General features: G+C 44.4%; 1 protein-coding gene across 4 annotated transcripts in view; it reads right to left on the reverse strand.

Annotated features, from left to right (window-relative positions):
- Nucleotides 1–15,981, reverse strand: part of KIF13A (kinesin family member 13A) — a 204,354-nt gene that overhangs the window by 50,535 nt on the left and 137,838 nt on the right. For all 4 annotated transcript variants that reach the window (XM_082731796.1, XM_082731795.1, XM_082731798.1 and 1 more), the window contains exons 10-16: nt 13,610–13,721; nt 13,019–13,231; nt 9,954–10,064; nt 8,373–8,507; nt 6,240–6,370; nt 914–1,000; nt 648–814 (exon numbers count right to left, since the gene is read on the reverse strand). In XM_082731796.1, the coding sequence (XP_082587922.1) occupies nt 648–814; nt 914–1,000; nt 6,240–6,370; nt 8,373–8,507; nt 9,954–10,064; nt 13,019–13,231; nt 13,610–13,721 (956 nt within the window). The remainder of the gene's footprint in view (nt 1–647; nt 815–913; nt 1,001–6,239; nt 6,371–8,372; nt 8,508–9,953; nt 10,065–13,018; nt 13,232–13,609; nt 13,722–15,981) is intronic.

Below are 15,981 nucleotides of genomic sequence, written 5' to 3' on the forward strand. Positions count from 1 at the left end.
AAGTAAGCTTCTTTGGTGGCATCATTTCCAACTGAGTTTTTAGCAAAATATCGTGACTTTTATCTCCCCATTAGATTCCATTTGAAATTCCTGGGTTCAGACTCTGCTGGGGATTTCTGTGTTCTGAAGGATTCAGAAGGGACAAACTCAGTAATGGGAAATTGGAAAAGGAATTTCACCACGATCCTTCTGTACTCTAGGGCTGCAGACATGTTACCAAAACTGACTTGGGAGCAACAGATCTCAAAACAGGGACCAGCCACTTCCTAATTATAATTGAGGGAGTAGACCAGGCCCTGGGCTACTTTCATTAGCCCCTCCCCAATGGCCTCTGTAAGAAATGAGCAATGTGGCTCAGTCCATTAAGCATCTGCCTTCAGCTCAGATCACGATCCTGGGGTCCTGGGATGGAGCCCAGTGTCCCTGCTCAGCGGGGAGCCTGCTGCTCCTTCTGCATCACTCTCCCCCCACTCATACTCTCTGTCACACAAATAAATAAAATGTTAAAAAAAAAAAAAAAGGAAATTAGTAAGGTTTGTGTCTTCATTTCAGAACAACATCTCCACTTTCCCAAGTGCATCCCTGACTGAACTGCGTGAAGACATAGGAGCTGCCGAAGACGCCGGGACCCGGAGGTGAGGTCTTACCATTGCTGTTCAGGGTTTTCATGATAACTTCCATCTGTGCAAATTCGTAGTTGTAGTCTGGCTCTGACGAGGCTTCGCTGGCTGCGTCCAGGTCATGCTCCGGCGGGCCCGTCTCCTTTTCAAAGTCTTTCAACCAATCTCGCCGCTTCCTCTTAGGTAAGTTAATTCTGTGGGGTTTTCCATCGTTAGAGAAAATGGATTTGTTTTATACTCCAATAACAGAAAGAAAAAGTTCATGAAAATATGAGGGAACACAAAGATGTTACCTAAAGAAGTGGTTATTGCCCCACAGGATCCGATCACCGTGCCACAGCTGGGTGGCACTGCAGACAAGGGTGCCGTTGACACAGGACCTGATGGAACACGGGGGACAAGTCAGCTCCATGGGAGAGAGCATACAACCCGGCCCCAGGAGCCAAAGAGAGAAATGGGCAAGTTTCTCTTGACAGCTGTATTCTACTGGGGCGCCTGGGTGGCTCAGTGGGTTAAGCCTCTGCCTTCAGCTCAGGTCATGATCTCAAGGTCCTGGGATAGAGCCCGGCATGGGGCTCTCTGCTCAGCAGGGAGCCTGCTTCCCCCTCTCTCTCTGCCTGCCTCTCTGCCTACCTGTGATCTCTCTTTCTCTGTCATATAAATAAGTAAAATCTTAAAAACAAAAAACAAAAAAACACCAAACAGACGTATTCTACTAATTCCTAAAGAGGGAATAATAGAATTGTAAGCACTATCAAAGCACGTGATCTAAGCAATAATGACCAAAGGCCCCCAATAGCACTCACAGACGACAACGAGGCATGACGTCCTCCTGATGGAAACAGACACGAGAATGCCTACAGAATGCTCTTGTCCAGATCTGGGCAGAACCTGATCAAGCTTTTATACCGAAATGCCAATTTAGGAACTGCGGAAGGTGGTGGAGGACAGTACGTGATGCCATGGTATGCAGTGAGCAAGATGGCGAGTGTGGGAAACAGAAAGGTATCGTCACCAAATAAATGCAAGGAAAAGTAGGGGTGGGGGAGGCAAAGAGGGAGGGGGACCTGCAGCTAAAAGAGACACAACAGCCAATGACAATGGTTGAATCTGATTTGATCCTGATTTCAAGAAACAGCTGAAAAGGAACATTTATGATACCACTGGGGAAATCTGAATACTGGCTCAACATAGGAACAGCAGTAAGGAATTATTTTAATTATTTCAGGTGTGACGGTACGGAAGCAAAGTTCAAGAACACTTGTCTTTTAGAAATACAAGCTAAGATATTTACGGATAAAGTTGTATCTGGAATTTGCTTTAAAATAACTCAGAGGGGAGGGAGGTGATGCGGAGGGTGTATAATAAAACCGGGACAGCGAAGTGTCCACTTTCGAAGCTGGATGATGGATATACGGGGGCTCGTTACACTCTTCTTCCCACTTCCTACATCTGATGCTCTCCATGATAAAAACAGGGAGAACATGAAAAGAGGACCAGGTTTAAATCCCAAATAGCTATCCAACAAATTGTAAAAACAAGACAAACAACTGGAGATGGGGGAAGCAACCCCGAGTCTCTGCTTTCCGGCACGTCCCATGCCGTGGGTGGCGTGCCCTGCGATCGTCTCAAGCAAATCCCGAAGCCCCAGCTCTTCCCCATCTCACAGCTTCGCTACAGCTTACTGGCTACAAGGGGGCAGGAATCCAGTGGCTGTGGATAACTCACTCTAACAGACCTTCCAGGATTTCCTGACAATCGGAAGATCTCGTCAATGGATTCTTTAACACAGTCAAAGCCCTGCCACTGGGACTTTTCTTAGGGGGAGAGGAAAGGTCCTCCAGAAATTTTAGTGCCGACAACTGTAGTCTTCTTATAAATGTTTCCTTCATTTAATAAAAGAGATTTTGCTGCTATTAAAACAATCAGGAAGAGAATTAACTAAAGATTAATTTGCTAAAGAACTGTCAGGTGAAGTCTGAGGGAGAAAAATAGTGATTAGTTTTGTAGTTTTAGTTGTTCAATGCATTACTTTTCTCACAGAATCCATTATCTGGCTCCTAATCTTTACAGGACTCTCCAGCTCAGACTCACAGAGTAAGGAGAGCGCACGCGTAAAAATAAACCCTCTGTGATAGTCACATTTCAAGTTTAGGGACTAGGTGTTTTTGTTGGTTAAAAAAAACCCTGACAATACCATCATCTCAAATGGTTTTCATCTGTCACACAACAACACGATAAACTTGGGTGTCTATCTCTTAAACTAACACGTTCCCTTTATTCTTGCCGATGAGAATGACTCCCGACGCTAACTCAAGCTTCAAAGGTCTGTGTCCACCTATTTAGAATTATGGACTCATTTATTCCATAATTCCAAATAGGATGGTGAAAACTAATACTTACCTCTTCGACCTAAAAAACAAACATTCATTACTTGAAACGAATGTTTCAAGGAAAACATTTGCCTAGTTTATGAAGGTATCTAAATGACACATCTAAGTGTATAGATAGAGAGATGAGTATCTAGACATCCAGACATATCTAATGAATCTATAATCTAATATCCAGGAACAGCAGTATGAAGAAGAGAAATGTGTCCCTCAGTGTCCTTTATTATTTTAAACTCTGAATTACAATTTAAAAATTCAGTCCCTCATTTTCATTAGCTGTATGTCGATACCCAAGAGCACTGCCTCACCAGTGGCTGCCGAAACGGTCTTCGCAGACACAGAACCTTCCCGTTATCTCAGAAAGTTCTACTGGGCAGTATTATTGTAGAATAAAACTAAAGACAATTCCAGAGCAAATGAGAAATGACTATAATAACCTTTGCCTTTTTATGTATTACTAATTTCTGTGATCATCTGTATCTTTAAGGGAACCTTCTAGAGGTGTGTGCATGCAAGTATACACACGTGTGCACACACCCACATGAACTTCTGAACACACACATAAACATCACTTTGCCATTTATAGTATGCTCTTATTACACTACTATAAAGAAAAATTTATGGAAACTGCCTCTTTTGGTAATGTACCCAAGCCAAGAAATTAGCATAAAAGTAATTTCCAAGTGGACATATGCCTGGGGTACTTGTCAAGAAGCAAGTACAGAATGTGTTTGCTACAATTCATGTCCCGTCACCCAGACCATGAGACTCCTATGGAGAACCTACTCCTGAAGCTGAGCCCACCTGTGGAACCACTCGTGGTTCCAGGAAGCAAAGTTATCAGCAGATATGACACACAGGCAGGCTGAAGCCCCAATAATCCCAGAGATAGAATTTTCAAACAAAGACGATGAAATAAGTAAAAATCTAATTCTTAAAGGCACACAGTGGAGTAGACACGAGACTCTCTCAATACAGACCAGACCTACCGAAAAAAGGGCTTTCTAAACTTCTATAAATGGAAAACAGAGACACTGAAATTAAACACTCAATGCGATGGTTAAGCAGCAGATAAGATGTGACCAGAGAGCAAATGCACGGACTTGAAGACAGACCTGAAGACACAGTACTCTGCCTTAACCCCAAGTCCCTCTCTCGCTCTATCTCCAATCCAGTGCCCATCTTTACAACCACAGCTCTCAGCCTGCTTCCTCACCCCCATTCTCTCCTCTTTGCATTTGTTCCTTCTATAACCATAACTCCATGGTTCCTAAGCATCCCAAGGCTGCTACATCCAACAGAAGCTTCTTCCTTACAGTGTTAGTGTTCTCCTCCCTTGGCTTTCATCCTCTATCTTTGGCTCTCTGACTCTCCTGAGACGATCCCTAAAACACTAGTTTATTGCTTCTACTACACCCTCTGGATCCACTCTGAAGACAGACACCACCACTAATGGCCAATTCTGTATTATGAGTGTAACTCTACATCCCTAAATCCAATTCCAATTGAATCCATCCAAACTGATACCCCAAGGACACCTCAAATCCACAGGATTCCAACCTGAATCCATTACCATTCATTACCCACCAACCTCCAAGCCTGTTCTTCCTCTAGAATTCCTTATCTCGGCTTAGGATCGCCACTGTTTATGTGGTCTCCCAAGACAGAACCGTGTAACCGTTGCTGACTTCACCTTCTCGTTTACTGTCCCCAAGCACATCACTAATGCTGGCTGACTCTCAAATACATTTTGTTCTTCATTTCTTCTGCCACCTGCTGCGTTCCCATGACAATATCATAATAATATCTTACCAGAGCTCCCTACCTCCAGTCCTGCAACCCCACACATTTCCACAGTGATCAGATCTGCAGGAAGAAGCTCTTATCATCCTATATAATCATTGTTGCTTCTGTACATTCTCCCCTACCAGGCTTCCAGTCCCTACACTTGGGCATTCCCAGCACAGAGCCTGTAGCGAAGAATCCTGAATGAAGGCACTTCTACCCCAGGGAGAGGAAAGGAGGAGACTTGGCAGGATGAGGGAGGGCAAAGAGCAGGAACAAAAACGTGGCACTGGAATTGGATATGAGGAAATTTGCCGATTAAAGTTATTTTTAGGGGTGCCTGGGTGGCTCAGTGGGTTAAAGCCTCTGCCTTCTGCCCAGGTCATGATCTCAGGGTCCTGGGATCAAGCCCCGCATCGGGCTCTCTGCTCAGCAGGGAGCCTGCTTCCTCCTCTCTCTGCCTGCCTCTCTGCCTACTTGTGATCTCTCTCTGTCAAATAAATAAAGAAAATCTTAAAAAAAAAAAAAGAAGTTATTTTTAGATATGGTGTTAAAAAGAGTATGATCCAGTCATACCGTACACTTTAAATATATGCAATTCTGTTGATTAAAAACCAGGGTATTAAAAATATCCAGAGTTTCTAATATAGGGGAATACAGCATAAGGCAGAAGTCTACTTGAACTTGGAATTAGTAAAAATTAAACAATAGCATCATTTCAGCATTAGGTATCTTAACACTTATATCACTATAACACAAGACCTAATAATTTTCATGAATCATGTAGGGCATCATTGTTAGTCTCAGTTTATCATCACCTGGAAATTGATATGGATAATAGAATACTTTGAAATGAATGTAAAGTTCCCCTCATAAAAATGAGTATTCTGGTCACAAAGTTTGTGTATTAATGAATATTGTGATGTGACTTCACATGAACTTTTATACTTGACTGTAAAGTACTTCAAGGCAGTATTTAATAGAAATCCAAAAGTAAATATACTGTCCTGTTAATTCTCCAATTTTTACATATTATAGCCTGGTTTAGGAATTTCTCATACAATGGAGTTATGTGATAACTGCTTTATGTACAATGCTGGACGCTGAGTTAACGATTAACTTTATTCAGTGTTTGCGTGTGTGAGGCACCGAGCCAAGTGACTTCTGTCTTGCCTACGTTTAGCCCTGAGTTTCACATAAGGAAACTGAAGTTTAGACAAAAGTGTCTCATCGAAGGTAACCCAGCCAGTCCAGGCACAATGAGACACCCCAAAGCTGGCGCTCCGAGTGCTGCCATACGACCCCCCGCAACAGGAGAGAGTATCCCCAAGATCCCAGCGGCGTCTTAACTCTGATATAACTGAGCCGACAGACAGAAAGGGGCAGTCCGCTCCTTCGGAAAGCCAGGCTCAAGATACATGAGGCGGACATTTACTTCTCTTACCTTGCATTTTCTTTCGGAGTAAGAGTAACGTCGCCGTCAGGTGCGATGTCTATCTCACAGTGCTCGGCCTGGATTCCTATCCCAAACAGCTGGATGTCCTGGGACGTATCTGCGCCCACCCTCGTGTGGTCCTAGTGACAGAGAGTGGAAGAAAGAGAAAAAAACCCTGCTCTTACAAGTAACTCAAGGCAAATTTATGTCCATCGATCTGAGGAACCCAAGGGCACCTGCATGACAGTATTAAATGAGTCAGATGGCAGAGCCAGGTATCTGGAGCATTACAGGGCCAAAGCTTACCTTAATACACTGCATTTTAAAAATATTTAAACACTATGAAGAAAACACCACCAACCAACAGTGATTAGATATGGTTTTACGATATCAGGAAATCGGACTTGACAGGAGACTATCTTGAGATCCCATGTTAACCTGACAGCTTACTATTTATGTGCCCATGGGCAAGCCACTTCACAGGCTGAGCCTGTCTCCCCCCCCCCCCCCCCGCCAAAAAAACCAGGACAGTATCAGCAACTTGAACTACTTAGTAGGATTCTTTCAAGGACCACCTGAGTGGATAGTGAAAATGTTCTGAAAATAGCTGTATGAATTCAAGAACCACTAACAGTAGTTTCATGGAAAATCATATTTTTAAACATGTAACTTTTAAAATGATGTAAGTGGGGCACCTGGGTGGCTTAGTTAAGTGTCTGCCTTCAGCTCAGGCCAGGAGCTCAGGATCCTGGGACTGAGCCCCGTGTTAGGCTCCTCGCTCAGCAGAGAGTCCGTTTTTCCCTCTGTCTCTGCTCCTCCCCCTGTTCATGTTCTCTAAGTAAAACCTTAAAAAAAAAATTAAATGATGAAAGTAGTTGAGTTCTGAATACCAGTATTACAGAGCACTGTAGCTTGTGGGTCACAGAATGTGCAGATGAGCAGGATTTCAAGTACCTCAAACCCCAGACATATGAGGACTTGTCACTCCCACGATGCGGTCCACAGCTCATCCCTTTGTATTTTCTATTGCTCTAAAAATCATCGAGTCACCACAACAGTAATATTTCCCTATTCAACAGAAAGCCTTGATCTTTCAAAATTAGATTTTGGACACAATTCCTTATACCTTAATCATGTCCTAAATGAAGAGAACTTAATTCCATTAAGTTCTCATTAGTGGACTCTCAGCAAGTCGGGGGCTATTTGCACCAGATTTATGTCTCTGGGAAAAAAGAAGAATAAAAAGGATAACAGAAAACAGGCTCTTCTCTTCAATTCTAGCTTATTTTCCATTGCGTTTTTATGTCACTCCATGCAGATCAGAATCCTCCACTAGGTACCTATTTATTTTTTAGCAAGTGGTTAACACCTCTGCATTTAGAGATTAAGGTGTGTGGACAGTTAGATAAGCTGCCGTCAAGTTCCCAGGTCTCCAATCCTTTAGAGTTATTGAAATACTGCCCCATAGGGGAGGGGGGTCGGGAGAGGGTGGTGGGGTTACAGACTTTGGGGAGGGTGTGTGCCATGGTGAATGCTGTGAAGTGTGTAAACCTGGCGATTCCCAGACCTGTACCCCTGGGGCTAATAATACATTATATGTTTATTTAAAAAAAAAAAGACATAAAAAAAAATACTGCCCCATATATTTCTATATATTCATAAATTCTATATATTCATATATTTCTATACCACCATAACTCAGGAACTATGTGTATATGTGTGTTCATGCTGAAAATCCCCTATCTCTTTTGGGGTGCCCCGTATCAGTGTCCATCAGGTGCCCGACTTCAGACAGATGTCTTATTTCTCACTTAACAAAATAAGCCAGCATTTCCAAAAGTGTGGTCTGACAGAGAAAGATAAACACCATATGATTTTGCTTTATGTGGAATCAAAAAAAGACAAACAAGCAAACAAAGAAAAAGCAGAAACAGACCCATAAATACAGAGAGCGAATGGATGGTCGTCAGAGGGGAGGTTTCATTCTCAATGGCAACCAGACCACACTACCCATCCTCTTACTTTTAACGGGCGCTGAGCTGGACACAGAGAGCAAAATCATGGGTACAGGCACCCGGATTCTAATGGGAGCTGTACGTGAATGAATCAGGACTGCGACTGTCTATTTATATGCTTTCCTACCTTTAAATAATAAACCAGAAGTTCGTTGAGAGCAGGGTCTGCGTTCAGGTTGACTAAGTAGCACTTGTCATCCCCGACCTTGATACCCGACGTCTCCAGGGAAATCCCCATACTTTCGAGTTGTCGTTGTCTCTCCTGGGCACAAAAACAGACAAAACCGGGAACTCTATTTGTTGCTCTAGCCACAAGAGGTATCCATGGAAAGTTTCAGTCGCTGTTTCTGGGGATGATGTCAAAGAAATGACACATTCCAACCAAGTTTACGGAATGTCTTAAGTGTGTGACATCTTGAGTCAGTGTTATCAGGGTGCTGTGGAGGAATCAGACACCACCATCCCTAGAAGGGGTTTACAGTCTGGGGAGCAGATAAGACCACATACCTGAATCGGAAGAGGAAGAATGGAGAGGGACACTGGAGAGGATCAATGCACTATAGGGCTTCCAGGAGGGAGACAGTGATGGGTGCAGAGACCAGGAAAGGCTTCAGAAAAGGATATATTTGAGATGTTTCTTACAGTGTAAGAATTTTACAGGAAGAAAAGGGGCAGTAGTAAGGCAGGAGGAGGTTGTTCTAACAGAAGGCACAGGAAGGCGCAGGAGAAATTCTGGGCACACTGCAGGATTCCAGGTGCCGAGAACCCTACTCAGTGTGGAAAAGGCATGGAAGAGCCGCGGATGGAAGAGCCGGTTGGTTCCTGACTGCAGAGGGCCTTGAATCCATCCTTCCATCCATCCATCCATCCTTCCATCCATCCAAGAGATATTTAAGTCTTAGGTACTGATCTAGAACTAGAAATAAAATAGCGAACAAAGTCCCTTCATTTGTGAAAACTTAAATTCTAGTGGAAAGAGGCAGACCATGAAAAACAGACATGTTAAATATAGAATCTGCAGCGGTGATGAAGCAGCAGAGAGCAATGGACAAGACACAGGGAGTCAGGGGTGTGTGCTGGGGGGGAGGGTGTGAGTGAGTGTGTGTGTGTGTGTGTGTGTGTGCATGTGAATGACACCTAGGAGAAGGCCTGACTAGGTCCCGGTTTCTGCTTTCAAGCTCCCTCACTGAGATGGTCCAGTAAGTCCCGGTGGTCCGTGAGATGAAACAGTCACAAAAGGCATCGTGTAGATTCATGAAACGCACACACCAGTGCAGCACTGGTCCTTGCCTTACATCGGATCTCACGTAAAGTTCGTGTAGCATTTTCTCACAAGCCCAAGGAATCAAATACAATGAAAAAAAATGATGATGTGCTGTAAGTTATAAATTCTCTGCCAGTCGGGGATGTCGAATGCTGTGCCAGGTCATCCCAGACCACGACATGGAGAAGCAGGACACAGGCTCAGTGTTCGCTGCAGAGCACGTCTGCTCCGACTCAGTGCTCTCGGCACTTCTGCCGAACATGTGGCCCCAGGGGCGGTTAATGAAAGATGACGACGTCGGCCTCTAACCCTGACCTTCGCGGTCTCGTTCAGCAGAAAGAGGTCCTTAGGTGACTTTTTGAGGATGATGAGTGGCTACACAGCAAAGACGGCAAATGAAAAAAAAAAAAGTCACAAGGTTTTAGGCCAGAATTATCGAGCTACCTGTGCAATTTCTTCTGTTTTCCTCAGCTTCTCTTCCCAAGTCACTGTGAGCTCTTTGATCAGCTTTTCAGACTCCTCGAGCTTCTCTTTCAGTTCAGGGGCCTTCATAGCCTTGGGAAGGAAACCAGAGACAGCTGATTTTCTAATTTTTCCCACCATTATTTACAAAACAATTCCTTACTGTCCTTCGTAAGTGGCTATCCACAGTGGCTATCCACTGGAAGCAACTAAGTCATACGACATCAGGGCGGGCTTTAGATCTTTATTAATTAAAAGAAGTGTAGGAATAAAGGACTGCTACTCTTTAAAGGAGAAAATGAAACCCGCGCCCTGAATTAAACTGATACAAATCACTACAGAGTAATTTTATCCATCATACTTAAATTTCACATTTAAAGATCTTTTTTTTCCCCCCTTAAAGTAGGCTCCATGCCCAACATGGGGCTTGAACTTACAACCCTGGGATTAAGAATCGCCTGATCTACCAACGGAGCCAGCCAGGTGCCCTTCATATCTGAAGACCTAAAAGACGCTAATGTTCGTCGTCAAAATAGAAACATAGGGAAGAGGAACTGCGAGACAGAGATCGACACACACCACCGATCAACACATCCCAGAGAGAACCTACCAGGAAAAGTGAAGAAGAATTCTTCTCATTCATTTTAAAATTTGCCTCTGAATCTTTTAAAACTATTCCTCTTATTGGTGGTAATAAACTTTGCGTAGTCATCACTCCCTTGAAAACAGGACCTCTGGGCAAAAGGGCAGCAATCTCCCTCTGAGTGAGCTCAGTGAGAATAACTAAGGGTCCAGGTACAGGTATGTATGTGCCGCTCAAACACTCTGGGGCCTGTACTTGCCAACAACACGCTTCCACACCCTACAGCAAGAGGAGCCTCTGCAAAGCATAAGCCCACGAACAGAAAAGATGGGAGACTCGGACAACAAATCCAAGTGGCGAGGACGTATACGGTCCCTGCTGTTTCAGAGTCTCACAGAGCTAACTGTGGCTGAGAGTGACATTTACAGTGCTGGGGTCATGGAGACACCCAGGAAAAACTCTATCTCGGTGAACCTTCTGCGGCCCCTCTTCTGGAGCATGGTTCTAGCCGTCTCGCCTAGATTACTGGTCACGGTGGAAAAGCAGTTCCAAAGACAAGAGGAAAGAAGTAGCTCATTCACCTCTACACGAATTTCAAGAACCGCCACACCTGCCTCCCAGGATCATGACTCTCTTCAAAGTTTATCCGTGTTCGGATTTCTCAGGTGTTTCGCCACTGTTCTTGGCATCCCTAAAAGATGGCGCTCGATGCACTGAGTGATTGTAATCACGACAGTAACGGAAACGAGCAACATTTGCTGAGCACTCACAAAGCTGCTAAATGCCCTCCAGTATCAGTGCTGCCCTAGGGATGAACACGATCAATACAGTAAGGCTTCCGACACTTCAGAAGCCGACAGCTAGAACGGCTACAGTGCAACTCCACCATCACCCACGAACAGACCAGTCAGATCCCTGGCTCTGACTCCTTTCTGCCCGTTTACCTCAATCTCTTACTATTTTCTTGACTAGATACAGTGATAGACAGATAGAGAGTCTGGTACAAAGTGCTCAAAAAATAGTTATCTGTTGGGGCGCCTGGGTGGCTCAGTGGGTTAAGCCGCTGCCTTCGGCTCAGGTCATGATCCCAGGGTCCTGGGATCGAGTCCCGCATCGGGCTCTCTGCTCAGCGGGGAGTCTGCTTCCCTCTCTCTCTCTGCCTGCCTCTCCGTCTACTTATGATTTCTGTCTGTCAAATAAATAAAAAAAATCTTAAAAAAAAATAGTATCTATCACCCTTTCCCCCCCACAGATTAATACTGTCCTGAATACTGTCCTGACAAAGAGGATTTTAGGCAGGTGGTATGAAGGAATGTGACCTCCGCAGCCCTAGGTACGCACCCAAATGAGGCATGGGCCAGCACGCAACGTAAGCCCAGGCACCTGGCCTTCGTTTCAGTCCTATTACCTATTTCAAACAAGAGAGCGCCTCAGCCAGCAGCTTGCTACAAGCAAGTGACTTAGAAGAGTGTGTGTTTATTCAAGCTGGGTAAAGCCAAGGAAACACAGTAACCATGAGAAATGACCTATTTTGTTTCCTGCCAGGAGCTGATACACATTTAAAAAAAAAAAAAAAAAAAGGAGATTTCTGAATTGTTCCTAACATTTATCTGTCTTCCCTGACTTGAGGAAGAGATAATATATAATCAACTAATCTGAAAATTGTAAGGCCTATGGGTGCATAATTTACACTGTTAATAAAAACAGGGACACCTGGGTGGCTCAGTTAGTTAAGCCACTGCCTTTGGCTCAGGCATTGATCCTGGAGTTCTGGGATCAAGTCCCACATCGGGCTCCCAACTCCTCGGGGAGTCAGCTTCTCCCTCTGACCTTCTCCCTTCTCATGCTTTCTCTCTCTCTCTCTCAAATAAATAAATAAAATCTTAAAAAAATAAAAATAAAAATAATAAAAACAACACATCGGGGGTGCCTGGGTGGCTCAGTCAGTTAAGCATCTGACTCTTGATTTCGGCTCGGGTCATGATCTCAGGGTCCTGGGACGGAGCACTGTGTCAGCCTCCACGCTCAGCAGGGAGTCTCCTTGAGATTCTCTCTCCCCCTCTGCCTCGGCCCCTCCCCCTACTCTCACTCTCTCTAAAATGAATAAGCAAATCTTTATAAAATAAAATAAAATAAAATAAAAACGACATAGTTGGTCCCTCCGGTTTCACGCTGGGTGAGAGCTGCAGCCGAGGGCCGACTGGTCGACTGAGGCAACAGCAAGCCAGCAGCAGCCCCGACTCTTACTCGTCCGCTGCCTCAGCGGCTGGCTGAGCTACTGGGACAGAAGCCTGGTATGACTCACACGGTCTGCACCGCGCTTAGCATGCAGAAGCAGCCAATCAACACAGAGATGCTGAATGGCATGGAGATGACCCAAACCCACAGGCCAAGGACACCCTTCCCTGCTCCAGAACCACCAGCCAGGGACGCGCGGAGACGGGGAGCCCTGGGCTGGTCTTACCTCGGCCTGCGAGAGCTGCTCCTTCAGCTTCTCTACTTCCTCGCGCAGCTCCCGGATGACCTTGGCGTTGGGGTCCTCGTTCACGACGGCATGGTTAACGATCCTTTTGGCTCGATCTGCGTATCGTAAGGTGGAGAGGGTCTCTTCGTAGTTGTCTGCTGCCGGGCTGATGGTGGCTATCATAGAGGTCTGGCTGTTGCCTCCCAAATTGTCCTGCAAAATATTTCCAGTAGCATCTTAGGAAGTGAGCCCCATTCTGTGCACAACACGCAAGATGAAAGCTGAAAACACGCATGAGTGATTCTCTGTGAGCAAAGAGATGTGTTGTGGAAATGGGTTTGTATTTCACAGATAATTTTATGCGAAGGTGTGGTTTCTCTATAGTCACAACAACAGTGCCTGTCAAGCAGCAGCACTATACTGGGGTAAAAAGGGCAAGAGAGGCACATTTTCACTCTGCATTCCCAGGAATGAGGAGCAAGCGTTGTCGGGGGCGGCTGCGTATTTGGCTAGCTCTGCACACACCTTTCTGCTGCCAGCTCTGAAACTGGCAAGTTTTCGTTGGAAAGGAACGCTGGAACAATGAATTACCTTAAGAAGCCAAGTGAGGACTGAATCTCGATAAGGCACAAATTTGTTTTTACCCTTGCCAGCTGCCTGGTCAGCCAGCGATGATATAACCAACCCCAAGGTTGTAAGGGATCTGCCGAAAGAAAAAAAAATTTAATTAGCTTTATAGAATATTCACATTGTTTCCATAAAATAATAATCATTTCAGGGAATAAGTATAAAATATGCAGAACAGGGCCTCAAGTTGATACAATCAAGTGTATGTTAATTTGTCAAGAAGCTGAGATAGAGAGAAACAAAAAAGTAACTCCATTCATCTAAAAGAATGAATTTAAAATCCCTGTACACAAGACCTATGACACAGACATTTCAGTACCTGGAAACACACGTTTAATAATCACTCCAGAGACTTCTAATGGACTCCAAATATTACGCTGGGAGTCTGAACCATTTATTCTTTGGGGCTAATCTGGACCATTTGGGCCTCTCATTTTGTGGTCCACTGTAACCACGTAATTTGAAGAGAACTTTTCTCTGCAAGTTACAAGGTATATTCTGCTCGTCTGTTAAAGCTGGCAAGCTTATTTCACAACTCAGTGTGGAGTTTCTACAATTGCACAGAACAAAGACGCACCCAAGCAGAGGACAGCATATGGCTACTCTTTCAACACCTGCTGCACAAAGCAGCACTGAGATCCCCTGAGAGCTGCTTAGAAACACAGACTCTTGGAAGCCTCCCCACGCCTACAGAGTCAGAACCAGTTAAGGATATTTCCAGGTGATTCACAGGCACATTAAATTTTAAGAAGCCCTGGTTGAACAATGCCCAAAGTGACACAAGGATTTAGCTGCCTAGGCCCATGATTCTCAAAACGTGGTGCTGGGACCAGCAGCACCAGCAAGACTTGGGACCTTGTTACAAATGCACATTCTCAGACCCCACCACACTCCAGACCTACCGACTCAGACACTTGTAGTGGGACCCACCACTTAGTGCTTTCACCAGCCCTCCAGGTAATTCTGAGAGCCTGAGAACCACTGGTTGAAGCTCATGAGTGTTCCCTGGTACTTAATAAATGTTTTCTGCACCACAGAAAAGAGCACCATAGAAACAACGGATCTGTTAAACTGAGGGATGAAGGACACCCTTCTGTGTCCCGGCTGAGTGCCAAGTGCTCTTTCAATAGAAACCAGAGTTTAGCATGAAAGACTAGTTTTCTTTTTAATGTTAACAATAGACTTCCATGAAACGAGTTGAAAGAAAGCATGTTTCTCACAAAACATAATCTTAAAGGTGAGTCATTTGAAAAATCACTGAAATACAAAGGCAAAAATCAAGGGGTAGAAAACGAGCCAGAATTTTAAATGACAGCCATTCCTGCAGTGACATAAATATGTACAATACAACTGACAGATTCAAAGTTAAATCCACCCCCAAAGGAAATGAAAACATTTGCCCACACAAAACCGTGTACATGAATTTTCATAGCAGTGTTAGTCACAACAGCCAGAATGTAGAAACCACCCAAGTGTCTGTCCGTCAAATGATAAAGGGATGAATAAAATGTGGTATGTCCTCACAATGGAATATTATTCAGCCACAAGAGAGGATTCTGATATAACCTACAGCATGAATAAACCCGGAAAAATTCTGGTAAGTGAAAGAAGCCAAACACCAAAGGCCAAGGTCCTGGGTTGCAGAGTGTCTACCCAAAATTCATGTCCACCAGAACCTCAGATGTACTCTTATTTGAAAAGAGGGTCCCTGCAGATGTAATTAGTTAAGATGAGATCATAGTGGCTGAAGGAGGGCTGTAATCTACCGACTGGTGCCTTGTAAGAAGGCCACGTGAAGAAGACATCCAGGCAACAGGGGGGAGGCCATGTGAAGAGAGAGGCAGAGATGGGAGCAATGCATCTACAAAACAAGGAAGGTCAAGGAGCTTTAGCAACCACTAGAAGGTAGGAGAGAGGCATGAAACGGATTTTCCCTCTGAGCCACAAGAAGGAACAAACCTGGCCAATCCCTTGATTTTGGACTTGTGGCTTCCAGAACTTTCTATTGTTATCAGCCACCCAGTTTGTAATCTGTTACCACACTAGGAAACTAATACAGCCACCTATTGATGCCATTTATGCAAAACACCCAGAAGAGCTGAAATCTGTGGAGATGAAGGTAGCGGTTGTGGTGGTATGACTGGGGAATGACATGGACACAAGCTTACTTTGGGGATGAGGAAAATGTTTTCAAATTAGACTGTGGCAATGGTTATACACTCTGAACATAATAAAGCTGCTAAACTGTACATTTTAAAGTGGTAAAGGATGTGTATGTGAACTATTTCTCGATATAGTTGTTTAAAAATATTCAAGTTCAATCATTCTATCAGTCC

The sequence above is a fragment of the Mustela nivalis genome, assembly GCF_964662115.1.
Source record: "Mustela nivalis genome assembly, chromosome: 5".
NCBI classification, from domain to species: domain Eukaryota; kingdom Metazoa; phylum Chordata; class Mammalia; order Carnivora; family Mustelidae; genus Mustela; species Mustela nivalis.